This window comes from Caloenas nicobarica, chromosome 9 (assembly GCF_036013445.1).
Source record: "Caloenas nicobarica isolate bCalNic1 chromosome 9, bCalNic1.hap1, whole genome shotgun sequence".
Classification (NCBI taxonomy): Eukaryota; Metazoa; Chordata; class Aves; order Columbiformes; family Columbidae; genus Caloenas; species Caloenas nicobarica.
Genome location: NC_088253.1, coordinates 20,495,603 through 20,523,363, shown reverse-complemented (window position 1 = coordinate 20,523,363; position 27,761 = coordinate 20,495,603). Strand labels below are relative to the sequence as shown.

The window sequence follows — 27,761 nt, the reverse complement described above, 5'->3', positions numbered from 1 at the left end:
GGATATTTTACTTCTCAGAAATGGGAAAATTTATCTTGCAAAATTTCCTAGTCTTGCTAATCAAACTGATATTTTTTTCCTAACCAAATGCTACCGAAAATTAGAAAATTGCCATAGAAGATTAAAATATGGTAAAACAACCTAAAAGGTTAGAAAAGTACTGTTTTTAGCAAATTCACCTATTGGGAATGGTTCCTCTGAAGTTTCCTCTTTGGAACTATATGGAACAAGGATGAACGTTTTCTTTTTTCCTTAGGAAAAACAAAAAGCCTAGATAAAAAACTAAATAGTAGTCGAGCCCTGAAAAAACTATACTACCTGATTGTCTAAAACTAAGCCGAGAAACTCACAATAAAGGCTGAAAACTGTGAATCCGAGGGTAAAAAATCTGCACTTGTAATGGAAAGGGCAATGACCTAAAAGGTCTTTTCCATTTGAAACCTGCTATGATTTGTCTCAGTGTTATGCCAGACAAGAAGACATTGCTTCAGCCTTCAGACATCTGATGTTCCTGTACAAATAACGTAGGACATGCAAGAGATACAGATGCTTCTGCTGCTTTGAAAAATGAACTAGGTGAAAGATAATGCTGCAGTTTTAACTCTGGCTGTCTGTGTTCAGGTAAATTCAAATCCACTATTTCAATGTAATTTGAATTTTTGTAATGGTTTCATACCAAATACATAATTTTCCAGGAAAAAAAAAAAAAAAAAGACATTTTTTTCTACTGACCCTGTAGCTACTTTCCTCAAATCAGAAAAACAGTGGGGGACAGCAGACATTAAAACAGGAAAAGTCAGTGGAAATTAATAGGAAGTTAAATTCAAGGGTATCTCTAAGGATTCTTTGCAATCACAGCACAGACATCTGTGCGAGTGTCTGTTTTTCAACACACCTGAGGCCTTTCACCCTCAGTTTAACTAACTAATTTCAACGTAGAGACTTCCAGCTTATTTAATTTCTTCATAGCGTAATTTCTCCCCTGTCTCTCACTTTAATTTCTGTTCATAATAATGACATATTTCACTTAGTTAAGCTCAAGTCAACTCACAACTTTGTAGTCCACTGGCCAAGTTAACAAAAAAAAATTTCTTCTCAATGTTTGACAGTCGAGTAAGATATCAATTTTTTTTTCAACATTGTTTAAATTCCAGTTTTTTCCTAACACAAAAATACAAGTAAAATATTATTGCTAGTGTGACTGAGCTACTAATGGAATTGCTCTGAATTCTGCTTTTTCAGGACATGAAAATTGTGCCTTCGGTTCTTATTTTAGTCCCTTGATTCAACACATTTGAAGCTAACTTGATCTTTTATGTTGGTAGAATATAAAGGAAATAAGAAATGCAATTATCATTCTATGATTATGCAATTAAGTTAAATAATTATTGTCATATCAAAAGACCAGAATTTAAATACTCCTTTAAATAATAATAATAGAAATAATTTGTAATTGATATAAGGCCTACTTCTGCCAGCCAGGGCAGTTCTTTCTTGGACTCTCATAGGGCCTGGGGCAGTTTTTGTTGCCGAGTTCATTAGGACAATATACACAAATTTGTTTTTCTCCTGAGCTACTTTTTTAGCTTGTTTTGTTTTCTTGGTCATGAACTCCTGAAAGTCCTTTGACGTACGCCCTCAATTTGGCTTGTTCTGACCACGTTCCTTATGGAAACCTACTCTCCTGTGTCATTGCCAGTGGACAAAAAGAACAGCTTTACTGACCTCCATATAGCTTGAGAAGACATTGCTGTTAAATGATTGTCAAACATACATTTACAATGATTTTTTGTGAAATTGATGATAGTTAAGCAAAATTTTCAAGGGCAGCTATTCTCCCTCTTAGGTATTGATCAACCAATGCCCAAATGAAGTATCAGCTACTGATTCGTAGCTTGCAATAAGGGGCACATTTTTTTCCCCCCTCTCTCTCCTCTCCTCATCATTATGGAACGTTGTAGATAGTCTCTTACTAAAAATATTCAGGAGACTTCCTGAGGGAACTTGTTCGTAATTCTAGTGTGTTGTTGAGCACATCACTTTGGTTATTTCGTTCGGAACAGAGATATTGCAGCCGTGTCAGTTGAAAGGATGAGATGACTGAGACAACACAGCAGTAAGAAAAACCATGGACAATCTCAGCCCCAGCACCAGACATGCTGCATAACGTGCTTTCTCTTTCTCCCACTTTCTATCTCCCTCAAGTAACTGATTTCTGTAGTCCCCCCTGCCTAGGAACCAGATCTACTTTTGATCTGTTATTTTTTCTTAATCTGAACTACTAAAATTCTAAGTTATATCTGAACATTTCGGTCTTGTTTTATCTTCAGTAGTGGCTAGAAAAAGCTGACAGAGGACAAATGCCACTACACTTGGTCTCACCTTAAACATGGAGTCTACATTAATGACGGATGAGACTTAATATTCTTTCCGATATTTGTTAGCATTAACTCTTATAACTTTGGAAAGTCCTCTGTGTGTCCACTATACGTCTTTCCAGCCTGACTCAGCACTTGTCAGTGCTAATAAGTTAGGCTAAGTACAAAATATGAAAAGAAGCTCATTTTTTCAATCAACTTTGTATTCACCGTGTCCTAATCCCACCAAACACCTTACCAGTTTATTGTGGAAAACCAGCAATCTGCCTGTATATTTTGGCATCTTATATTTTCTATTTCTGGCTGACAAGAACTCCTAAATTTTTCTTGTTCCAAGTATATCTAGCTTTCCAAGGGCTTCTGGGCAACTGCAGTCTGTAGCCCATTATCCCTCAATGTACTGAACACAGTAGGGCAGCTACAGAATGGGCAAAACTGCTGCTTTCTGCATGCATTACAGTTTTAATCAGGCTCTTCAGTTCTATGCTCAGATACTTCAGAAATCTACCACATATGACTTCTTCCATGATTTACAAAGGAGGCACATGTTCTAAGTATAGATAATAATTGCACCATTTAAATGATAATACCAAGATGTTTTGCATGGGAAGGAGATTCATGCAGGGCATTTTCACCATGAGCAGCTCTTTCATATGGCTATCTATCCTCACACCAGATGTCAAATACAAAAAGAAATACTTTGGCATGAATAACAAAGTTCATTTGACTGAAGGATTTACCTCCTAGGAACAAGAGCCTCATAAAACATAAACACTGGGAGCAAAGCGAGCCACGTAAGGGCTTTTGCAAAAATTAAACCCATAACTTGCCACTAGAAACGGGATATTTAAACTGTTCAATAAACACTAAAGTTCTCTTTGTTTTTATGGCATCGTAATCTTCGATTAGTCTGATAAATATCTAGACTATGCAAAACATTGCAATGGAACTAATTCCAGTTATAAAAAAAAAACCTATGCGTGAAAATGAACTGGGAATGCAATGATACCAGAACATTTTAGAGAAGTACAAATACAGAATCACGTTATTTTAACCGGCTCCTGGCCTCATTCTGTTATGTCTCCATATAGTTATTTATACCTGAGGAAAATGATTATGAATGTTGTTATCCTTGCTGGCTTTGCATAAACGTGATTAGGTGGCTGTACCAGGCATGGAATACTGGCCTCCCTCTGGGTGACCGGGTGAGCAAAAACCATGCAAGGGAATAGGAGCAAGTTTGGGCAAAAAATTGTGGTGCTGCATTGAGGATTAGATCTCCCTATGCCTGTCTGTGGAATTCACTCTCACAACGACTGTGTCTAAAAGAGCCTCTGCCAAAAGGGAAATCTTTCCTTCCCTTCAACTCACTGGTTCCATTTGTTTTGGTTTGATTGCTCAAACAACAGACCAGAACATCACTCTGCTGGCAGATTATGTGTGTAATCTTACTCCACTCCTTTATTTAAAATTACAGCTCTCGTCATACTTAGTACTCTGAATGAATGTAAGGTCGCAGAATGGTTCTAGGCATGTGTGTATTTTTTCACAGTGTAAAGACTATTCAGTAGTACCTATTCTTTTACAGTAGGAGAGGGAATCCCTCTGTCATCTAGACCACCATGCACCAGATACCCATGATGTATATTCTGCCCACAGTTCAGCTGGAGAAGATCTATAGTCAAGAGCAACTCAAGAAGAGTTTTCCAATACCTAGAACTGCTTTTCCTAATTCAGTATAAGGAAAATGATCAGACTTCTTGGGGGGGGGCTACAAAAAAGCAACATAATTAGTTTGAAAAGCAAAAAGCTTTTCCCTATCTCATATTCTGAGCAGATGCAATAATGTAAATAAAGTTGAAATGCAATCATGTCAGATAAGAAAGTAATTCCAGTGGTGAAAGTCATGCCTAGTATAGCACCAGCAACATTTATGAAGTAATAACAAGAATATATTTGAATCAATGGGCTGCATATTTATATCACTGATGTGATAGTGTCACATACTGTCCAATATTTTTAACGTATTACTTCTAACAGCTGAAGTCTGCGTTTGGTTCCAGCAGACTAAACCCAGAATAACTGAACCGAAGCCAATGGAGATACTTCAGATGCCACTGATTGGAACAAAGAACGTGAATTTGCACTTCGCATTTATATAGCCCTTTTCATCTTCAAAGAGCATCACAAACATTAGCTAGCTCTAATTCTCTCACAATGACCTTCATGCTAACCTTTTGATATAAAAGTAGTATACTATAAGAAAAAATCTGACAAGATGTGTCATCAAGCACACGCCAAGCCTCAGACGTGTAAACTATCCCTGCCTTCCCCTCTGCCTCATGGTAGATTGTATTTCATCAAGAATATCAGGCCTTTCACCATGGCTCAAGTATTAATTCACCATACAGTGTATTTTACTAACATTACATGATGGTAATTACCCTTGAATAACAGATATTCCTTTTTTAACAGATAAGGAACTCAAAATAATACTGCATCAAAAATTTGCTGGAAGCTGTCACGGGACAAGCCAGGGACACGTCTAGGTTGGATGCTGGGATTCCATGGCTTTGAATTCCTACTCTTCGCTCATTTGGGAATTTTTTTTTTTTTTCACTCCTTCCAATTCAAATTAAGAATTTTGTAAGTCTTTTTTAGAAAGCTTTCTCAGAACCAGCAGAATCTTCCTTTATGTATCAGTTCTCTCTGCCCTCCAACCCAGACTTGGGTGTCTCTAAGCCCAGAATCTTGAATAAATCCCTTATGTTCCATTTGCTTGTGCACTTTATCAGGAGGAATAGATTGAAGCAGACAGTACTCATTTTCATGGTGACCCAGAACAGCTATTGTTACAAGAACACCTTTAATCTCCTGTTTCTGTTTTTGAATTGAATTCAAGTGGGGAGAGATGAAAGAAAGCGTCTCACAAATCTGCTACTACAGCTGGTATTTCTTAGTTTATCATATGCTAGCTCTAATTCTCTTTGATTCTTCTTAAAATTATTGCTGCTATTTCTTAATTTGACAACCAGGCATTCGCTGCTATTTTTTGACTATGAAAAAAACCCTCTCCTCCCTCTTTCTTATAGCTACTTCCTCAGCAAAAAACCCCACAAACTTACAGCATTATGATGTCAACGTATGAATTTAACCTCTCCTGTGGTACGTTTTCTTATACAGCGTACAAATGAGCAGCTAAATAATACTTCATTACTTACAGTTCAGGAAAAGACTTACACAATAAACTGAAGAGTGAAAGGAGGATAAGGGTCATGCTGATATGAAGGGCATCAGTTGCACTGCAGTCCATTTTGGATTTCTTGCAGGAACACACTTGTAATTTCAGTTCTGTGGTGTTGGTCAGAGGTGGTTTTCCAGAATCTGTCACTGAGATTGGGATGTTGTAGTTGGCCTTTTTCAGGTTTTGAAGCAGGATGACCTCGGCATGCGTATCTGCAAAGGACAAGGTGAGAATTAGCCAAACAGTGGTTGTTTGGAAGGGAAGAGGAATCTGCAAACAATATCAGACATGCCACAGTTACTCATGGAAATTAAGAAGAAAATGAGAACACTCTAAAGAAAGGATTAAAGAACTGATTTGGAGGTAAGAAGAGGCAGTTACAGAAATTCTTTCATGGGCTGAAAGCTAATTGCAAATGTATTCCAAATCCCACCAAAAGAAAGCCTGCTTTTTAAATACATTATTTGGTCTGCAAATTACTGGCAGAACTTGCCTGTGGAAACTAGTGTACTGATGAAATACATGTCACCCCCAAAGCAACACAGGAGGGAAGACTATCTATTTGACAAAGGAAAAAACCCTTATTGCAAGGACGTACAGGCAAAGCTGCTTAACTGCTTTACCAGTTTGTGAAGGCAAGGAAGGGGAGTAATGGCCCCTTGAGATCCACAGATCTGCTCCACCTGAGCAGTGAGGGGTCATAACAGCTCCTGGTACCCAGGTGAGTCTGGTAACTCTGTCAGGGGTTTGACAGGTTTGTGGGCTGACGACTGGAGAACAGCAAAGAAAATTGCTCTTCCACTTTGTCCTGCAGGGATGCAGGGGTGGGAGGACTAAAGGCATAAAAAAAAAAGTGATAGACTTACTGTTAAGCTTGGTGATTCTCCACAATTTTTCTGGGCCAGATTGCTTACTCAGTTCAAATTTGAATGGATCTGTGTTGGGATGAAGGTCTTTGTCTGACGCTCCTAGTACCACTACCCTGAGATCTTTCGCATCGTCACAAACTTTTGCCAGTGTTGGATAAAGCGATGGAACGTTGTCATTGACATCCTCCAAGGTGATGTGTAAAGTTCCTGTACCTGTAGCAGGAGGGTTACCTATGTGCAAAAAACCCAAATATATGTTTATTAAATCATACTTCCATAAACACTTGCTCTTATTTGTACCTGAATGCTTGCAAAGGGAAATCACTTTTTATAGTTCTAACCTCTGTTATATGAAAATGATTGCTTTAAAAAACTGGTGAGTCACTATTGTAAATTCATTCCTGTATTTTCAGAATGCAGCCTGTCTGATTCTCTAAAGTATGGATAATTATTCTAAGGAAACCTCTGGGAGAGGAATATTTTGAAGTTAACACAAGATTAGGACATCTGGAAAATAATCTGTTCATAAACACATAGTGAGAGAAACATAGTGCAAAACATCCCCCAGACAGACAGCACGGTCTTAAAAGAATCAAGAACAAGACAAGTAAGAGGAAAAACGACAGCAGAGAGAAATCCATTGGTATGGTGGGTGCCCCTAAACAGAACAGGGTCAGATCATCCCCAACAGCCCTTGGGACCACATTTAGTTATGTCAGCAGAAGTAAAACCTGTCAACATGTAACCCTGGAAAATGAAATCTTTTATTTACCCAGAGCCACCCTGTGTTAGCAGCAGAGTTTCAAGCTTTCTCAAATTATTTGCCAGGCTGCCTCAGCCCTGACCTGAAAGAACCAGCTTCGGAGGTGAAGATGTTGTTTATTCACCATGGTACCGCGACAAGGCTTTGCGCCGAGGCTGTGACTGACAAACCAGCCCTGGTGCTGGCGGTGTTTGTCACGGAGCCGGCTGCCCGTGGGGAGCGGGACTGAGCCCAGCACCTCATTTCACAGAGGTCAGAGAGGAGCTGACAAGTGGTAATAACTTTCGGTCCCTACAGATGTGTGCCATGGTTGAGCCAGTAACCTGCTGCTTTCTGTGTAAGGCTCAATATCTTATTACGGGTCCCCTTGCCGTCTCATTTTAGCCAATCTCAAAGTTTTCTAAATGCACATTACTTAGAATCACACAATCATTTCAGAGACCCTCAGGATCACCGAGTCCAACCATAACCTAACTCTGGCACTAAACCATGTCCCTAAGAACCTTGTCTAAATGCCTTTTAAATCCCTCCAGGGATGGTGACTCCACCACTGCCCCGGGCAGCCTGTTCCAATGCCCAACAGCCCTTTCCGGGAGGAATTTTTTCCTTCATTGTATACCATACGCAATAATTTCTCATTTGAAATGCTGCACTTCTGGGTTGTTTGTGTTCCTCATTTTTCTGGTTTAGCAAACAAGATCTATGATCTCTGCACTTCCCTCAGCCATAAAGCCTTGGCAAGGAGAAAGGACTCAAGAGCTTGCACTTAACCTAGTGCAATGTGTCATGGTAGGTTTAAGTTTAGCACTGAAAGAGGCACACTTTAGCATAATTATCCTGCCTATAGCAGCACAATAAACTATGGAATTACTGCTGCACTGTGAGTGCATCCTAAGGGAGAAGTAAATACCCTGTGGTCTGGATCTGATAAACTACTAACTGTAGCAGAATGTAATTAGTCCTTTCAATAACAAATGTTACTAATGGTGACACTTCATCTGTTTCATGCACATATAAATGCATAACAGAGGCAGAATTTTCATAGTTCTTTAGCTTCCCCCTCCCTTCATCTTGCACTTTGTCATCAGGAGGGTTAGGGTTGAGTTCTTTTTAATGAAAAAGAAATTATTTTTCACTTTTTATTGGACTAATTGAATTTGCAGAAAGACTCCAATACATTTTTTGTTCTTGATATATTATGAAGTAAAGTCATACAGCAGAATGGATGAAAAGACATTCGAGTATTTGAAATATGATCATAAAAGCCAGCCTTTCATGCGCTTAATTAAACTGCTGTCTTTAATTTTGAATGCATTATTTCCACATTGGACTGATAATGTCTTATGCACTGCCCTTCTTATCTCTCTCTGAAGTCAGTAATATTAAAATCTGCCTTTTGAAATGAAGAAGCCAACAGCATTATGAATGTACTGTTATTTTGTCAAACGCAGATATGGCTGCATTTTCTCTGCCGTGCTAATGTTTCACTGTCTTTGTGTGGCTTATGGGCCAGTCAACTATTATGCACAGATAGAGAGAAAGGAAATTGCATCTGTCCATTTCAATGACTTATTCTCTGCTTGTTTTATTTATAATGATTTCAACAAAATCTTTTGGTGATTTATGAAGACCTCCAAAAGAAAAATAAGCAAATGTCAAGGTCATAAACTGAAGCTTGTTAACACTTATGTCATAAAAAATACAACGAAAAATAAATCAAGGAAAAATGGTCACAACATGTCCATTGGGAATATATGACTTTTATAAATTTGACAGTATTATGCCTTTGAAATAATCTCAAAATCCCATGATCCCCAGACAGCTTTGGTTTCGAAATGAAAGATTTCTATAGCATATTTTAATTCTGAAATAAAACTTCTCTTAATTTGTGTATTAAAACCTCACAGCTGAAAGCAGAGTTAATGTGCAAACCAAGACATAAGGGGCTCTGTCCGACAGCCCTTGGGAGCAGCTTTTCGAAGAGCTCAGCTCCCATTTTTGTCACTGAGCTGAACTGGCCATTCCTCTGGAGGCTGAAACACTTAGGTGCCTTTAGAGCCATTTGGGATAGAGAGAATTTCAAATTCCTGCTAAGGCTCCCACAAGTGGCGTAGCTGTGAATATACTATGACAAACATATGAATGAAGCAACATTATTCGCGTGTGTAAATGTTACTAAACCGGAGACTGTAGGACGGCTAATTTCATACTGAAAGTGAAACTTGGTATTTAATCTTGATTTTAATGATCTAGGGCAAGACTAAGTACCTTAACAAGTGATCTTCAATGACAGCAAAATGTAAGTATGAGCTTTCAAGTTAGTTACGGTCTGTGGGACTGTGATTTTGATTAGCAACACTAAAAAAGTACAGATTCATCTTAGAACATTCTGCAATCGAAAATGTATTATAGACTTCTCTGAACTCGATCGGGACGGGTAATGTCTTTGTATTTGGGCATTAGACTGCATACAAAGCCTCTAATAGCAGTCTAGAGTTAGGCAATAAGCTGCTGCTGTTGTAAGATGCAACAAGTAATTTTATTTCATGAGTTAGAGAGTGCCACAGAATATCATGGGGTCTGTTGTCTGGGAACTAGAATCTGTAACGCAAGGGACTGTTTCTAGAAGATGTAGATGTTAAATTGGATTTTAGTATAATTGTCATAAATGACCATGTTGCTACCTTTATGTTAAAAAAATACTTTCAAAAGAAATACTATAGAAACAGATACTTCGTATACTTCTGTATACTTGAATTTTAAGGAAAATGCAGAATCATATTAGAATTATTAATGTAAAGTCTTAAATTATAAGCCCCCTGTAGAAACACACGGCCAAGAAATTTGAAAATTGGCATTCAGTTTAGGTCTAAAAAGGTCCCATAGGAACCATGATGGCATTTAGACATCTAACTACTCAAATGAGACTGCCAATCAGGTAGCTATTTTCTTAAAAGGTACCAATTACACACAATGATGGCCGTGGACTAAGATGATATTTCTCTTAAGTATCAAGACTCACATAAAATGGCATGTCTAACAAGCAATCATAGGGTTGAATGGCTGATGATGCATTTAATCTGAGCATAACACTTTTATGGACATGAAGAGCTATCTCATGTTCCACTTTCTAGTTTTTCCACAGAAATGTGATGCTGTTGTGTGCAGATTTCTAATATGGCTGAACTCTTCTCCATGAAATTAAAGACAGTGTCTGGACTGCTTTGAAACTGAATTAAGATGTTCCTAATCAGTGTACGTTCCAATATCAACAGCTATGATTTATTTGCAATGGTAGCAAAAAATACAGAGTTAGGAATTGCCACACAGAAGGTGAGATATTCTGATATGTCTTGCACAATAAGAAGCCAAATACTCCTAAAAAGTCAATTAAATTTGAAATAAAGTCATATTCTTTGGTCAACAGACCACCCATAATCCAAGAATTAAACTGATGTTATCCATCCTACCTTGAGTTTCCCAAGCTCTGAAATTTTTAAATCATCTTTGGGATATCTGTGGTGTATTTTTTTTTCTTTTAGAATTTGGCAGTTAAAATATTTTTATTTTCAGATTTAAAAGATATCATAAACCAAGCAAATTGACTAAAAATATTTGTTCAGGTAAATAAAATTTAACGTAATTTGTTAAACTCAACAGGAAAATCCTCGAGAAACATCTTCCATTCTAGTTTGATCTTTTTTTGTTTGCTTAACCCCAAACTTGGCTTGATCAAAAATAGAACAAGTTGCACAAGGGAGAACAAGGATTATCAAACACAAAAAAGTACATTTCCACTTGCTATGTGAAAATGGGCTTTGAATACATCAGTTGAAAGTCAGTTTGCTTGTAAATAACATAATTTGTTTAGTGGCACAGCAAAGGAACAAAGCACTGATAATCAACTAACAAGAAAAATGCCAGACAGACAAAAATGTTAAGACTGAGAGACACTGAGACTGCACATTTTCACTTATTTTTAGAAAATTCACCTGAAGGTATCAAAAGCTAAAGATAGAAAACATTCTCTATTTAGAACTCTAATGATTTGTACCTTGGACATTACAGCAAAGGAATATTTATGTAAGTGGTGTCTTTACATAACAAAATCTAACTAGGAGCAAATATGAAAAAAAATTTGAACTGTTATATATATATATATTTTTTTTTTAAAAAAAAAAAAGGTGAGACCTTGGATTCTGGCAATATTTATCAAATTTCCAAAGAAGAAAACCCAACTATTCTAGAGAATCCAGCTGCCACATGGGGCTCAGTTGCGGTATTGCTGGAAGCCAGAACAGATTTTAGGAAGAATGGAGCATGTACTGTCACTTTTCACATGCTCATTACAAATGGCAAGAAGACTTCTGTACTCATTTCTTCTTATTAAATTAAGCTTCCAGCATCATCAAATTAATACATATTATCTATGCCCTTCTATGCCATGATGCAGAAATTACAAGGCTATTTAAGTCCCAGAGCGAGCACTAGGATATCCATTGCCATATAGATTTCCTCTCAAGCTGACAGAGAGGAATTTCATTTATTCTAAATTTTACTCGAATATGTACGGTTTACCATTTAGCAGCAGTTTTTAATCCACTTGCACATTCATTTATGTAAACCACAAAGCTCAATTTCAACTTTTTTTTCCCTCCTCTTGCACTCTTTTTGCTGGCTAACAAAGATACACAGATACAAAATGAGTGAACAATTATAGTCAGAATGATTTTTCTTCATATTTGAGCAGGACAAAAAGCCTTTCAGAATGTGGGCTTGCTAATTTCTTGGCATAATTACCTTTCCTCTGGACCATCATGAATAAAGCCTTATCTCTTAAAATTTCTATAAACTCCATTTGAATCATAGACATATCAAGGTCAGTTTGGAACTGCAATGATGCCAACAGAATTTTCTCCATCATACTCCCATGTAACTTAACTTTAAAATGTGCCCATGATCAATTTGGATAAGGATTTTTCACCAGTTTCTCTGTTTCCAGCTTCATATTTGCCTGAACGAGAACACAGCAAGAAAGAAGGAAAATAAAGAGTAAAAAGAGCATTTTAGAAGTTCCCAAATTGTTTGGAGGGAGCTATGCAGCCAGACTGCTGTACGTGGTTCGGCTAAGTAACGTGTTCTCTCTTGAAATTACTACACTTTAAATATGGACTGTGAGAAATAATGCTTCGTGCTTTCTAATGATACTGTTATGAAAAATCTAAACACGAATTTCTGTCTCCTCCCTCGTGGGTTTTTTTTGGGTTTTTTTTCCCCCTCCATATGCTGTTTTCCTAATCAGAAATTGTGTGCACACGAGGTGATTCGGCAGCAGGTCCCCCCCTGCAGGCAGAAATCCCACCCAGACGTGTGTATTCCAGTACGTTTTGTGTTCAGGCTGAACTCTAGTGATGGTTCAACTAAAGTAAATGGAACCAGTGGAGGAGGAAGATACCAAGATTTGGGTGTGCTGCTCAGGATCTGACATATTTGAAAACCTGGCTCATAAATACCACATGCTGACATTTGGTATAAAAGAGGTCTCAAATTTCGCATGAGCTGAAATTTCCTGTGCATTTTCTGTATGTGTTGGCATATAGATATTTTTCAAAATTTATAAAATAGTCTTTAAAAGTTACAATCCTTCATACATTCACTCAAATAATATATGCAGATCCTATTTTTGAGTAATTACATTTTGAAAGAGCACAGCTCTTTCAGCATATCAAATTGCTACTGACATATGCCATCCGTCTTAAATACTGTTTTCACTATTCTAATTTCTTTTTCTAATCGTGAGTCCGTGATGACAAATTAAAACAATATTTTATGTGCAATTCATATTTTACTGAAATTTAAAATGGCAAGAAAAGGATGAGTATTCAATTTATTTTCTCTTCTCAATTAATAGAGTAATTAAGATAAGGGGTATAAAACCGGCTTAATTGGGTTGCCATAGCAACTAATTGTCTGGTTTCTTCAAAAATAGCATGTTTTAGGTGGAATCAATCTGTGGTAATTTAATTATGTACATCATGAAGCAAGAAGACAGGTTAGATACATGTAAGAAAAAGTTCTAATTGCAAATTGTTACACATTTCTGTTACTCCAGTTTTTTCTAGATGTCTGTTACTGTTCATTACACATAGTACAGAAAGGGAGCTTTTTTTTTTTTTAATGATTAGAAGTATCGAGACTTGCACAATAAATGAGATTCAGAATTGTTTGGGTGTAGTTCAGCTGGTCCTTGGAAATGAGGGAAAAGGCAAAAATTAGACCCTGACTCATTTCTTCCTCATTTTGCTTTGCACGTGCAACAAGGAAATCGAAATAGCGCTGCTCAGTGAGCTAATTTATGCACATGCAACTGGCTACGGTCATAGAAACAATAGCCAAGTTTTGTGGGTTTTTTTTAACTGGCCAGCGTAGCTCAGGGCAAACACTGAAATCACACCAATCCTCCATGTGGCTTACCCTCTACCTTGCTCAAATGCGTGTCCTCCGTTACAGGAGGGCTCTGCTCCTGAACCTTACTCCCGCAGCTCGGCCTCCTGGCTGCCCCCTGGGACGGCTGCCGTGCCGCCGTTGTGACGTCACACACGGGATGTGACGTCATCTAGGGAGCAACCCACTTTCCGAAAAGAAAATGGTTATTTCCACTGACGGGGTATTGCTGTAAGAAACAGTGCTTCCTGGGATTTAGTCCTTAAAGCTACATCAGATAAAATTTTGAACCCTTAACTCCATCTCTGAGTCTTAACATCTGGAAGAGATGCCACCTTTTTAATGACATTTCTCCTCCCCTGTGGTTAATGTAGCAGAAGCGTTTGTCTCAGCAGAGAACATCACCACCAGCTTTGCGGGTGGCACCCCCAGGGTGGCGTGAGAAAAGTGACGTTGATAACGGCATTTAACCCATCTGCAACCTGGGAATTAGTGTTTCATCACTTATCACCAGCAGCTGATGTACTTGAACAGCACGGGTGGTTTTTCCATGTCTCAGGCACACAGAGGTAACCAGAGTTTTCTTCTAAAGAGACAGAAAAGTTACATAGTGCGGACATTAACTATGGTATCAGGCGCTTCTGCAATAACATGAATGAGTGTTACATAACCAAGGTAAAATCTGAATCTATTTTATAATTAATCCCTCTTAAAGTGAAGGGATAAACCAATTTTATTTTTTTAAGATTTCACACATTTTCCAGATATGTTTTAGCTTCACCCCCAAAATGGTCATTTTTCTCCTCCCTTCCTTTTTCTAAATTGTGACTTAAACTCTCAGAATACAGGGGAAAAAAAGACCATTCCTGGAGAGTTTTTAGCATGACTGACCTTACAAGAAAAACGTACAGGTGTTCTGCTTTACAACAGTCATCCCCAAGCTCCGGTGTATAATAGAATCTGTAGGATGACACTACAACATTACCATGCAGCAAAGCTCCTGGAAGGTCTTTTCCAAGCAGATTTCTCAAACTCAGATATTTCTTGTCTATATTTAACGTATGTGTTTTTACAGATATACTCCCAATAATTGCACTGTGCGCTTGTGATATTGCATTGTTTTTAGTGATTAGAATGCTAAATTCAGGAAGTAAAACTATCAGCATTATTGGCACTTTTGTTAATTGAATAAAACCTCTGATGTTTTCCAGATCTGTATAAACCTGACTTTGTCCCATTATGAGCTCATTCTCAGATTAAACACAGTTCATGACACTTTAATATGTTAACTCTGCTTCATGATATTTCCCACCAATGTTTAATTTCTTCTTTAATAGACCAGAGACTCTATGTCCACACAAGCCTTTAATAAAAAGAGTTTTCAAATTCTAAAGACACTACCTTGACCTTTACTGAAATCAAAAGTGAGAAAATTAGGATATTCATTCCAAAAAGTCCTTTTTAAAGTGAAAATTCCCTCAATAAAAGGTGAAACTTTATTATCCATAAAATTAATACTGTGTCCATCAAATTTGCTCTTGCACATTGTTTCAACAGAACCTGTTTGGATCAGAAGTAACACAATTCACACTTAACTACCTCTCTCTGCAGTTAATTTGATAATGCTGAGAAACAATATCATAAAGTTAAAAAAGAACATTATGAACAACTAAATTATTTCCTGCAGTGGAATGACCCCATTTTCTATGGTCCATTCATGATTACTGTCCTACTGGTAAAGAATAATTTTGTGATTTACTGAAAAAAGATAAAGATGTGGTGGATTTATATAAAGAACTACCAAGCATGAAGCTCCTGGTTTTACTTCTGACAGAAATCGTCAACATTTTACAAATAAGAAATAAGCCCTGGCACTTGTCCCCTGCACCAGAAGTCTGTCCCCTGAATCCAATGCCAGATTCTCTATTGACATCAGTGAAAGGGAATGAAAAAAGTATCACTGTGAGTTTTGTTTTCAGCTGTGCCCACTCTTCACCCAAGATAGCACATACATGTAAGGTCATTTTAAAAAGAGGTGGTCGTGAAATGTGGTGGGACAACAGTATCTTTTCTGTAATTATGTAGACACGATATTCTATGAATACTAATAGAAAATAATATGTTTATTTACTGGTTTAGTGTATGACTAAGCTCCTTTAGCAAGGTCTAGTGCCCCAGATTTTATTTATGCACTGGGTACCAGTTGACGTGCCGTACTGTGCTGTAGCCATTACCTGAGCAGAGATTCCCCAGGAAAGAAAGGGAAAGTCTACAGCAGCTCAGACTTCCTCGGTGCATGCGATAACATGTCTCAGATTTGACTTAGAGAGAAAATGATAGACTAGAGGAAATAATAACCTACACTGAATGCTTTTGAAAAAAAAAAATCTCTGATTAAGTATGTTGTTGTGGTTTTTTTTTCCTCTCCTACCTTTTTACTCCAAGTCTGCCAGTCCAAGGAAATGACTTGCTCTATTGGAGATGTCTCTGAATTTTCAATTTACCACCCTATCTCATTTGGCCATTCTTAATCCTGCCTTTGGCTGCCCTTTCACATAAAAGTCCTAACCATCTTCACTGGTATTAGATAGGCTACACTCACTTACTAACCTGAGGAAAGAGATTGGCAGTTTGTGGACAATGGTGTTTTATAAAGAACGCATACCGTTATGTCCAATCTGATTTTTTTTTCCTTTTTAAGTTAGCATAATCTTATTTTAAAGTCCTGAAAGAATCTTGGATTCATTTCATATTATTCTACCACAATTTGAGTTCTCATCTAATGGAATATCCCCTTTAAGATGGACATTGGCTACGATGGCTGGAAAAATGAAGCAGGTTTTAGCTTTGCTAGTTTGCATTATCAGTGGCCTGGAAATAAGTTGAGGAACACTTTCCAGGGATATTATCAGTCCCGGATGTAACTCCAGGTGACAAAGCAGACTCCAAACCCACCCCTCGAAATCAATTATACAACTTCCTTGGCTGCTTTAGCTACAGAATCTAGAAAGAGACTTCAGGTCAGCACGTATGTGCAAAGTCAGTGTTGTTCCCTCTGCCAACGGAGGCAACCCAACTGCAAGGGGACAGCAGGTGAACTGGAGCTTGTGTGTCCCATGTCCCACCATGGGCCTGGCCCCAGCGAAGTGCACATCTCTATCAGATCCCAGCACTGCTCCCCAGCAGATCCCAGCACTGCTCCCCAGCGGATCCCAGCACTGCTCCCCAGCAGGTCCCAGCACTGCTCCCCAGCGGATCCCAGCACCGCTCCCCAGCAGGTCCCAGCACCGCTCCCCAGCGGATCCCAGCACTGCTCCCCAGCAGGTCCCAGCACCTCTCTCCTGGCCAGGTGGGACTTTGCCCATTGAGGTTGGGGCTCCAGGGCAGCTCCTGCTCCTCTCAGCACCCACAAATACCACTCTTACATATCTGTACAGAGCAGCAGATAATTTTTCCATTTACCAACCTGCCTCAAAGTTTAATGTGTTTCACAAGCTGTTTGGTAATTGATCCAGGGGTGAGACAGACCACAAGGTTAATATCAGCTATTTAAGTTCTGCTATTTATTGCCACTTCCATATGTGGCTGAGCTACATACAGTGAAGTAGTACAATACTCCTGAATGATCATTATTAACACCTTAGCATGCCAGTATTAAATGCACACATGTGGTTTCTAATTACTTCTTTCAAAGAAGTCAATAATGTTGGAGTAGATTAGCTCCCATGCTAACTGTACTGCAGAATTACAAATAAACACAATAAAAGCCCCTTGAATTAGATGCTGACTCAGTACCTCAACTGAACAGGATTCCTTTTCTCTAACCCACATTAAATATCATCTCTTGCTGTGCAGTACGGTGCACAGACACCCTTCTCTTCTCTTGTTTTTCCAGAATGGAAGAAATTCTGGGAATTCAGAGAGCTGATCTAGCAGTGAGGTTCTTGGCTTAAAATAGACGAGCGATGTTTGTTACTGCCCAAAGTGCAACATAAATATCCTCAAAATCCACTTTCGTTCAGACTGGTTTCCACAGTTGGAAATATTCAGCTTCTTGTTCCATCTCTTCTCTTTGAGGATATTTGGCTCCACCATTAAAACAGACACAACTTTGTCCTTTTGATAATCCCTCAATAATATTTCCCCGACTTTCATTGTAAGATGACATTTCCCACTGTACCAGATTTTAAGATATATTAAAAAATCTTTATCCAATAGCGAGTAAAAGACAAATAAGTTTAGTGCTACATTTTTCCATGAAAACTTCCTGCGAAAAATAAGTATGTGAATATATGAGTAAATCATCATCTCAGTAGAATTTTTTTTCTTTTATACTTAAGCGGTATTTTCTTTTTCCTGTCAGGCCCTGCAAATGTTCCCTGAGTCATGTGGTTACAAAAATGTAGAATTACTCTCCTAAAAAGAACATTTTACAATTCATCACCAGGGCTAAACCAGCTGCAGCTGTGAAAAAGCATTAGCATATTAGCTGTTATATTACAGACAAATCTTTTATTTATCTTGTGCCTTTAGCTCTGGAGATTTGGAATGTTCAGGATTTTCTCTTTCTTTCTCTGCTCCAAAGTCACTCACTGAATTTTCACTAGATTAATTTTGATTATATTTGGCATTTTCACTAGATAGTTTAATTTTGATTATATTTGACAGAGGAACTTTAATCCACACAATGTGTAAAAAAATATTGCATTTTAACAAGAGTTTTTATTTATGTTTTTATTGCCACTGTCATTGTTTTGAATAGAATAGAATTCAGCATATCAGGGATGAGTTGTTATTGGTATTTAGGTGCCTTAGGCTTACTTACTGCTCCAATATTATGAAGAAATTAACTCTGATAAAGATGATTTATTACTTTCCAAGAATGTTCATAAACTGTTTGCATCTACCATTAAGCTCTCAGTGTAGGAACAAATGTGTGAGAAATAACCTTAAATCAAAGCTGTCCTAAATTTGAAGTTTTAAGAAGTTAATGATTCTATTTTCTGTTTGTCACAATGATCTCTCATACCTTTAGGTGGCCACCTAACCAAGTGCTGCAGCATCTGCTTAACTTTACCCATGCACCTTTCTGAACAGAAAATTTCAAGCAGGAAAAAAGTCATATACTGTAATGAATATGATGCACAACAGTTACTCACCACTGTCTATCGCCAGAAAGAGCGCAGTGTATATGTTATTCTGGACATAAGGAGATTCCCGGTCCAGGATGGCAGTGGTGCCAATGGTACCATTGGTAGGGTTGATTTCCAGCCAGCCGGCGGGATCCTTGTAAACCGAATACCTAAATAAAAATATAGAAGTTGTTAACAAATTATATATCCAGACACAAAACAATTACATTCCTACAAAAGAACATGTCTTCATACTCACTGGCTTTCATAGGATGGATCTCTTAATACTTAAAAACGACGGTTTAAACCTTGTGCCTTCCCTTTGAGATAGTTCATTATTGTTAGGCTTATTTGACAGATGGAGAAATAGAGGTTTGAGGCAATTTCTTTGCATCCATACTTCCAAAAGCTCAGTATGGAAACCAATATCTAAAACATTATGTAGGACCTGTTTCCTACTGGTGTGTTACACAGCCAGAGGACCTGAGCGCTTTCAGGAGACCTCTGCAACAACACTGGTATTTCCAGACTTCACGAATCCTCTCACAGTCCTTTGCCAGGCTCCAAATTCTGCTTGGAGCAGGAGTAACATTTTTTAGTTATTTTCTGACTGTTTTTCATTTTTTTTTCTTACAATTACTTATTCTGGGTGGGACTGGAACTGCAATAAATTGTGGGGTATGGTAGCAAAAAGAGATTTAGACTATGGATTCATTTGGTCTAACGGGAGCCAGTTATTTGCAGACCCATTTTCCATGTGTTTGTTCTGCAGTCTGTGATCTGTAGTTTCTTGCTTCTAACGATTTCACATAGGTGTTCAGAGTCTTGGAACAATCCCACCACATACATGTTGTCTAAATAAGGATTAAAAAATGCTGTCAAGATCCCTCAATACAAAATTCATTATTGTGCTTTCTTTGCAGTAATTGGCACAAATATTTAGACCTTGATACTGGAAATATTTGGACAGATTGGGGAGTTCATGCTCTAAGAGCTGCCCTACTTGACTGAAGTAATAAACATAAGAATGGTCATGATTAGGGCCAAATGCTATACTCAGTTAAATATATTATTACATAATATTGATATTATAATAGTGTAATAACACAGAGCTGAATTAACTGGTACTAATTCCCTCTACAATGAAATATGTTAATATTTCAAACCAAAACTCCAAGCATATAATCAATAGTTAGTATAATAACCTGTTTATCCTTTTTGTAGTGAATTGTTACAGGTCATAAACAGCCCAACAATCTTCTATGGATATTTTCAATTATTATATCAGTGATTGTCATGAAACCTGCTATTGTTTAATGAGTATGTGCCGAGCCAGTGCCTCATATTGGCCTTCATCTGAGAGGTGTCCTACGTGACAGTGCTGCTAAAAATAATTTAGCAGAGCAACTATTTCCTGATGGAATAATAAAAAAATAACCGACTGGTAGAGAGGTTAAAAAAACGTAAGTAATGCTTATTTCAGAGGCTTGCTTTGTTCCCTCACGCCCTCTGGGAAGTGGAAAAATCAGTTGTGATTAGCTTCTAGATCCCTCTAGCAGACTGTTAAGGGATGTCTGGTACCACAGTTGGCAACAAGGGGGCAACATGGGGCTTCCTCTGACGCCAGGTCCTCATTTCAGGCCTCTCAGCCCCGTATGACTTGTGCTTTCTCGCTGTCCAGTTATTTTGGTCAGGCAGAGTTTGAGAACTTCAGATTTTTGCTGGGATGTCCAAAAAGCTGGGCAGAGCCCCAGCTCTGACCTGTTCGATGTCTGAGATGGCCATTAGCATCATTCATCATTCATGCAGCAGATATTATTGTGTTTGAGCAGTAGGTCTGATTATTGGCCAAAATTTAAATTCTGTCATTAAGGTGGCACTTTCAAAAACTATTGAATGAAATGAAGAATGGATCTCTTCCATCCCTCATCCCAGGGGCTTCCCCTCCAACATCTGAAATAATGCCATGGGTAGATGTCATTAAGGAAAGACTCCCCCTACCCCACCCCCCCATAAATTAGGATTAAAATGGATTTGACTTATAATAACCTTTGACTAATAAATTTTGGGCATGGACACCATACTATTCAGCAGGAAAAGGGAAAAGTTCCAGCCAAACTGGTTTCCTCGTGCAGGACAGAAACATAGACATATCAATTATCCATTATAACTGGTTTAGCTGGACACAAGACTTGAATTTATGCCTTAGAAAGCACAGGGCTCCAGAATCCCTGTGGATTTGCCATATGATCCTCAAGTCCATTTAAATAAACTATTCTATAGATTGGCATTACACCTCAAAGATTGGTAAAGTACTCTTATTTCAAAAAAATGAAAGTCTAAAACATACTGAGTTTCATAATTGAAAAACAAAATCTCTTTTAGCAGAAAGCCTTCTCTTTTAATTAAGAGAAACACCTCTCACCAAAAAAAAAATTCATCAGTTACATCAAAATTTCTTTGGTGTACCTCCAGGGGAAGTGATATTATCCTACAGAGATGCACGCGGCTAAATTCAGAGTTGCTCACAGGCAACACTGTCCACACTACTGCTGCTCCTTGCCAAGACTTTGCTTCGCGCTTGAAAAATGCACCGTCCTCAGGGCTGCTGAACCAGCTGTTCCAGCAGCCAGTTTGGGGTTCGAAACCTCAATATATACAGCCATGAAAAATTCCACATTTTTATGAGCTATTACTGTGTTAATATAGATTACAGGCCAAATTTGGAAATTAGAAATTATAAGAAAACGAGACAAATACTGAAAACACTTGGCTTATTTACGCTCCCACAAAAGTCACTCAGTTTTACCACTGGCTTCCCCAGTAGCAGAAATTATCCCTTAGGAAACATTTGGAAAACAGTCAAAGGCAAACGCTAGTGCATAGTGAGATTCCATCAACCCAACGTCTCCTTCCACTTAATAACCATTTAAACATTAGTCAATACCTGAGCTTTATCTCCCGTAAAAATGAGTTACTAGAATAGTAACAATGCAGATCATTATTCCATTTCACTTCTTTGTTTCTTTTTTTATTGTTGTTTTTATAACTTTGCAACAAAGGTATGCACAAAAATATGAAACAAGGGCAGCCTAAACAATTCCTAGTCTATTGTAAAACTGCAAATTCTCAATTAACCCTGAAACAATTTAAGAAGATTCAACACTTCTAAAGTAATGAGAATTTAAAATGGATTGTATTATCTTCCCTGATTGCTCTACAAAGCACTGTTGGCTGTGCAAATAAAAAACTGAATTGTATAACCTGTGATTTGGCAGAGGATATTGTAAAAGTAGTACTTTGTCTTCCCCACCACATTTTTTTCTTATTGTAAGACTATGTTGCAGTACAGTTAGGATGATTGTTCTTCGTTCATTTTTTTGAGGGCTCTGCTAGCAAAAGGTTTAGAATAGACTCATTAAGAAAAGCATTGTAAAAAAATAGAAGTATAGAATACTAATCTTCACTTCCCACTTTTCACTTTAGTGGGATCTGCTGATTGCACAGCAGTTTTGAAAATCAGACCATTTTTTTAGGCACGTAAACATGAACTTATGTGCCCGCATGTACCTACTCAGTTTTGAAAATCAGAAGCCCATTGATACATCTGTAGGGACGTATACATATGGATGTTCTCCGGTGTGCCAATTACTGTTTATTTTGGACTTATTCTACACTGCGATAGTGAAGTTTAGTGTTGCTTTGTGGGGTTTCTTTATTCAGTTGGGGTTTTTTGACCTTAAACCATGCGAACAGCTTGCAGTTCCCAAGAGCTTATATGACAACAGGGCATGGGCAAGTGGGCATAACCTATTTTGATTGTGACCTCTTTGCACTCAGTTTACATCCTTGCACTATCCATATGCCAGGTATTGCAAAGGAAAGAGAAAAAACAATTCTCTTAGACTGGAAATCACCTGCTGCGTAGTTTAAGCACACACCATATAGATCTACAAACAGATGCAGAGAGGCTGAAGACACAGAACAAGAGCACAAATCAAAACATGCACTTGGCCTATTTGGTGCAGAAGTAGCAAAAACATGGAAATTATTTTAAATTTATAAATGGCATCTTCGCCTTCGTGTAACACAGGAAAATAATCCAGAGGACAGCTCCTGGGGTCGCTATCAGACGTGCATGGTGCCGGTGGCTGTCAGCTTGATTAGCACAGAAGATCGTTACACAGAACAGTGGTGATAACATGGACATAGAATCCTCATCAGAGCCACAACCTTGCGCTAGCCACAAAAAGAATTTCACAGCCGACAGCGCAATAGCCCAGGGTGTCCCAGGAGAGCAACTGGGCAGCGAGACACAATAATCAGCTGCTGCTCCTGGCAAGGGCTTCCAGAGCTTGGTAGTCGCCAGACTCTTCCCATGTGGAGTCAAGGGGTCTTAGCTTTAACAGAAAGAGAAGGAAGACAAGATGAAGTGGTGCCAAATCTGTGCTGAATGACACACCTGCACCAGTCTGATGTGCGGCATTGACAGGAGCTAAGGTGAGCGATTTAGATAGGCTTGTCAGGGTGGTGGTTTCCAGCCCAGCACATCTGGAGGCTGCTCAAGTCACATTGTACAGAGACCGTCTGACCAGAAAGACGCAACAGAAAGGAAGTGGCACGGTGGCATTGGCCCCGTGAAATATCTGTCTGGTTCTGCAATTAGGCTTTGCCTAACAGGGCAAGAGACTGCGGACAGCAAGGTGATGCTCTGGTGAACTAGTGAGCAAGGCTGCTCCTGAACGAGGACTTGGAGAATTGGACTTTGAGTCCCAGCCATGTCATGACGGAATTAGGGAAGCCCTTTAATTCACACTATGCTCCCAATTTACCTTTAAAATGGTGAGGATGTATTTCTGCATTGAAAAGCTGTTCAAAGGATAAAATCATTGCAAAAAGACGGAAAACATAAAGCAATGAGGCACATCGAAAGTACTGAAATAGACAAAAAAGAATAATTTGAATAGCTTTCTAAAGATGCAGAAAGATATTTACAGGCATTTTCAAATTGTATAGCTGCTCATCTTATTTTTTTTTAACTCTGTTTAAAACAGTTAAATCCTGATGAGTAAAAATTCAGGTTCTCCGTGATACATAGATATATATGTGTGTGTGTATACTCGCTGGTCTTGGGTGAAACTGAAAATGTCAAAATATTGATAGTTACCATTTTCGTAGTGTTTCAACCTGACTGGCAGGAGTCACTATCAGAAATACAAGAAAGCTTATTCATATATTAGATTTCCAGATCATATTTGCTGCTTTTATAGATCCTGGTCCCAGTGACACACGTGAAAAAATACCGGTTGAATAGACCCAATATGTCACCTAAGAAGTATAGATACACATTTGTATTTTGAATGAAAAGCATTCACATTATCCACATTTCTGAATCCATAGCAGTTCACCTGCAATTAAGTAACGGGTTGAAGTTGCCATATCTGTCCTGCCCCTGCTGGGACTACACCACATAATGGCCATCTCTGAAATTTTTCTATGAGCTTTTCATTCAAGTAAAATCATCAGTGGGGAAGGGAGCTTCGTATTGTCTGTGCCTAAGAGCTCAGCAGGAGACCTCCCTTTTGCCTCTGAATGAAAAAATCCCTAAATACAAACATTATGTAATCTTTAAATCCAGCCAATATGAATTTCATCTCATCAAGTCCACCTGAAAAATCAAGAGCAACTACCTCTGGAAAAAGATTCACAGGTATTTGGGTGAGACTGGTGTTGCAATTACAGCATAAATATATGCTCCAAGTGAACAACAGGGGTTCTACGAGTAAGACAAAAACGCCTCCCAAAATATGTGTAACATTAAAAATTTGGATTAAAACTAAATTGTGCTTCATATTCTTTATGTAGGGATGATATAATGAAGAGCTTTCAAGATCAACTTGCTTCCCATCATGCTCCATGATTTCCACTCTGCTCTCATTACCTTTTGCCTGCACTAATTATGGCAGCATATGGCACCACAAAGAGTAGAACAGAAACCTTATTGAAACACAGCAATTCTCCAGCTGAAATACGCTCCAGACTCATTAATGATGACACACTGTAGTTTTTCTGCTATTTTTACTATATGATAACAAAGGTATGGCTGATCCCATATGGGTTTAGGTTATAAGTTTGCGAGAGCAACCTACATTTCATATATGTAATAGTAATTCTCTAACATAGATTACATCTAACGCTCTCTAACTATATTAACGTTTGATTTTGTAAAGAGATTTTTAGTGCAACTTCCAGGCTTGTCTTTCTATTTTAAAATGCTTGTGTCAGTAAAGCCATTTGTAGAATGTCTTTGGAGCAGTTGCAGGGTTTCAGTTTTTTCCGATATTAAAAACAATGCTGATGAATAAAAGGTATTAACTTCAATGTGCAAGAGAATATACAGGTTTGCTTTCCATTTTATACCCAGATATAAAGCTACTGTCTAAAATAGCCCCTAAACACTATGTTGTACAGGTCAGTAACACATGATCCATGGTCAGTGTGACACAGCATCTCCTAACAATAGAAAGGTGGCATTATTAGGGATAACTGAATTCACCATATTAACAAAAAAATGCTGGCAATGAAATAGAGAGATTGGCAGCAAGACTTGTATTTACCGTATCACATTAGCTTAAAGTGTACTACCAGTAAGCAGTTCTGTGGAAAATCAGTCATTCGGAAGGACTTTTCATACCTCCTTTCAATCCTACTTCCTCACGTGCTTTCCCATTTGGATTCCCAAACACTTTTTTCTTTCTTTATGACCCCTGAAGAGCTCTAGAGTTTCCACTGACCCATGCGACAGGACATCCGCACATCCTTCTGTACGAGGCAGACTCAGCGGCCGGTATCTTGCCGTTCAATTGGGGAACGCCTGGATCCCAGCCCGCACGTGGGCATTACGCTGTTTCACATCCCTTTCCATGGGCAGCAATGGTTTGAAGTCAAAGTGCCAATGGAACCACTCACCTCAGTGTCATTGGCACCGCTCCTTTTCAATGAGTACATGGCAGTGTTTTCAGAACTATAAAATTACTATTTGGGGCACAAGATCACGACAATTTCAACATAACCCTTGTTGCTTAGAGTGGTCTGTTATGCAGGAATATCTGAGCAATAATTCAAAGCTAAGCCTTTTTTTAGTAACTTATTAGCAATTCAGATAACGCTCCCTGAAACAACAAAAACATGTCAACAGGCAAATGGCTGTGTGTGGGGGGAGAGGGGCAAAAACTGATCGGTTCTGGTTTTCCGACACAGACAAACCACGTTGGCAAGGGGATATGCAACGCTGCTCCAGCACTCGCTAACTCCCCCGTTCCACGTTGTTTTCAACACGCTGCTCCATACCCGAGCGTGTGGGCCTTGTGCTTCCCCAGGGAACGCACCAGGCAATTTCCCTCTATTTATAGACGTATCGACTGCTCAACGTGCTGTTTTGCAACAGGTCTGTGGTTTGTGCATGGGAGACTTGGCTACCAGGCAATTCAGGTGTACACGTGATGTTTGAGGATCCAGAACAACAGTTTGGCAGCTTTGGGGAACCGGTAACATTAAGTATTCGTAACAGAGCTAACAAAGATCCCTGTTGAATAATGGCAATAGATTTGTTATCCAATGTACAGGACACTTACAATACAACAAGCCATGCAGCCCTACCAAGTCAGCCAGTTGAATTGCTGCTTTAGTTATAGCATTTTTCTATTCACGTGTGTAATATGAATCAACAGAAAAAAAAAAAAAAAATCCTGCATTAAGCTCAGTGCTATCAAAACCAACCTGTCACTAGTACTAGCCAATTTAAAGCCAGCCCAGATATCTATCCACCGTGCAGGCACAACCTAAAAAAGCATTTCCATTGCAGGTAAGGACTAAAAAGCAACCAGAGTTTCATATCACAAGGAAAACAGAAGCATAAGTGCTTCATCGCAGAATGTTATTGAGACAAAGTGTAAATTTTCTTTCATTTCATTTCAAAAGCTACAGATCACACAGGTTATAAGAGAAGTTATAAAGGCACCAGCGCTGATAGCCCACTAAAAGGCTTTTTCAGATATTTTCTGGTCAATTGTGTAAATGTACATGTTGATTACTGATCCTCAAGGCTTTCAGGAGCTGCCTTCTATATGGGTAACTTTGTGATTCCACAGAATGATCACTGACAGGTTTCAAGACCTGTTTTGAATCCTAAACCTAACTGATGTGCACATATCCCTTGTCCACATGCTCTATTAACACAGTTAAGAAGCCCCTGACAATCTTCAGAAGATGTTATTAAAAATTCAGAAAGGAAAAGAAATGTAAATTGTCATCTCTTTGTACTTTCCATTCCCCATATTTGACTTACACACTACAGATTGTGAACTAAGCATAGTCGGGACATCTCTTCCCATTAAATATACGATCATACAAAACGCATGGTTTTGAATTTGGATTGAAATGCTGTTACTAAAAGTGTGGCTATATGCTAAATGTACAGTAAAGGCTGTAAAATATCTCCTGCAGAGGTTCAAACATGCTCGAATTACTTTGGCTAGATTCTTTAAAATAAAAAATATATATGTATATAAAGCAAATTTATCTAAAATACACTGTTATTAATCAGAATAAACATATTATTAATGAAATCTAAAACCTGAAATAAATCACATTTTCCGGTGACATTGTTGAGAAAGGTATTAGGTCTGATGCATTTTTAAACTTACTGAAGATAGAGGATTTGATTTATGCAATAACCATTTTTCAGCTTCATGGAGCAGATTTATGGACTTGCAGACTGTATTTTCCCCGGCTAGAAATGTCAACTTAGAGTACAATTTAAAACAGAAAATTAAAACCCCCGTCAATGTTGTGCTACAAGTTGCTCCGTGCATTTTTGGTCACTGAAAATTCATGCTTCCCTTTGATAAACTGGACATACTCCAGGGTGAA

The 27,761-nt window shown here is 38.3% G+C and overlaps 1 protein-coding gene across 2 annotated transcripts in view; it reads right to left on the bottom strand.

Annotated features, from left to right (window-relative positions):
- CDH13 (cadherin 13) overlaps positions 1–27,761 on the bottom strand; it is a 470,111-nt gene that overhangs the window by 9,788 nt on the left and 432,562 nt on the right. Inside the window, exons 11-13 of one of the 2 annotated variants that reach the window (XM_065640841.1) lie at positions 18,858–19,000; positions 6,489–6,722; positions 5,619–5,834 (exon numbers count right to left, since the gene is read on the bottom strand). In XM_065640841.1, the coding sequence (XP_065496913.1) occupies positions 5,619–5,834; positions 6,489–6,722; positions 18,858–19,000 (593 nt within the window). Of the gene's footprint in view, positions 1–5,595; positions 5,835–6,488; positions 6,723–18,857; positions 19,001–27,761 lie in introns of those variants that run through there. The other variant, XM_065640840.1, reaches the window with a different exon arrangement.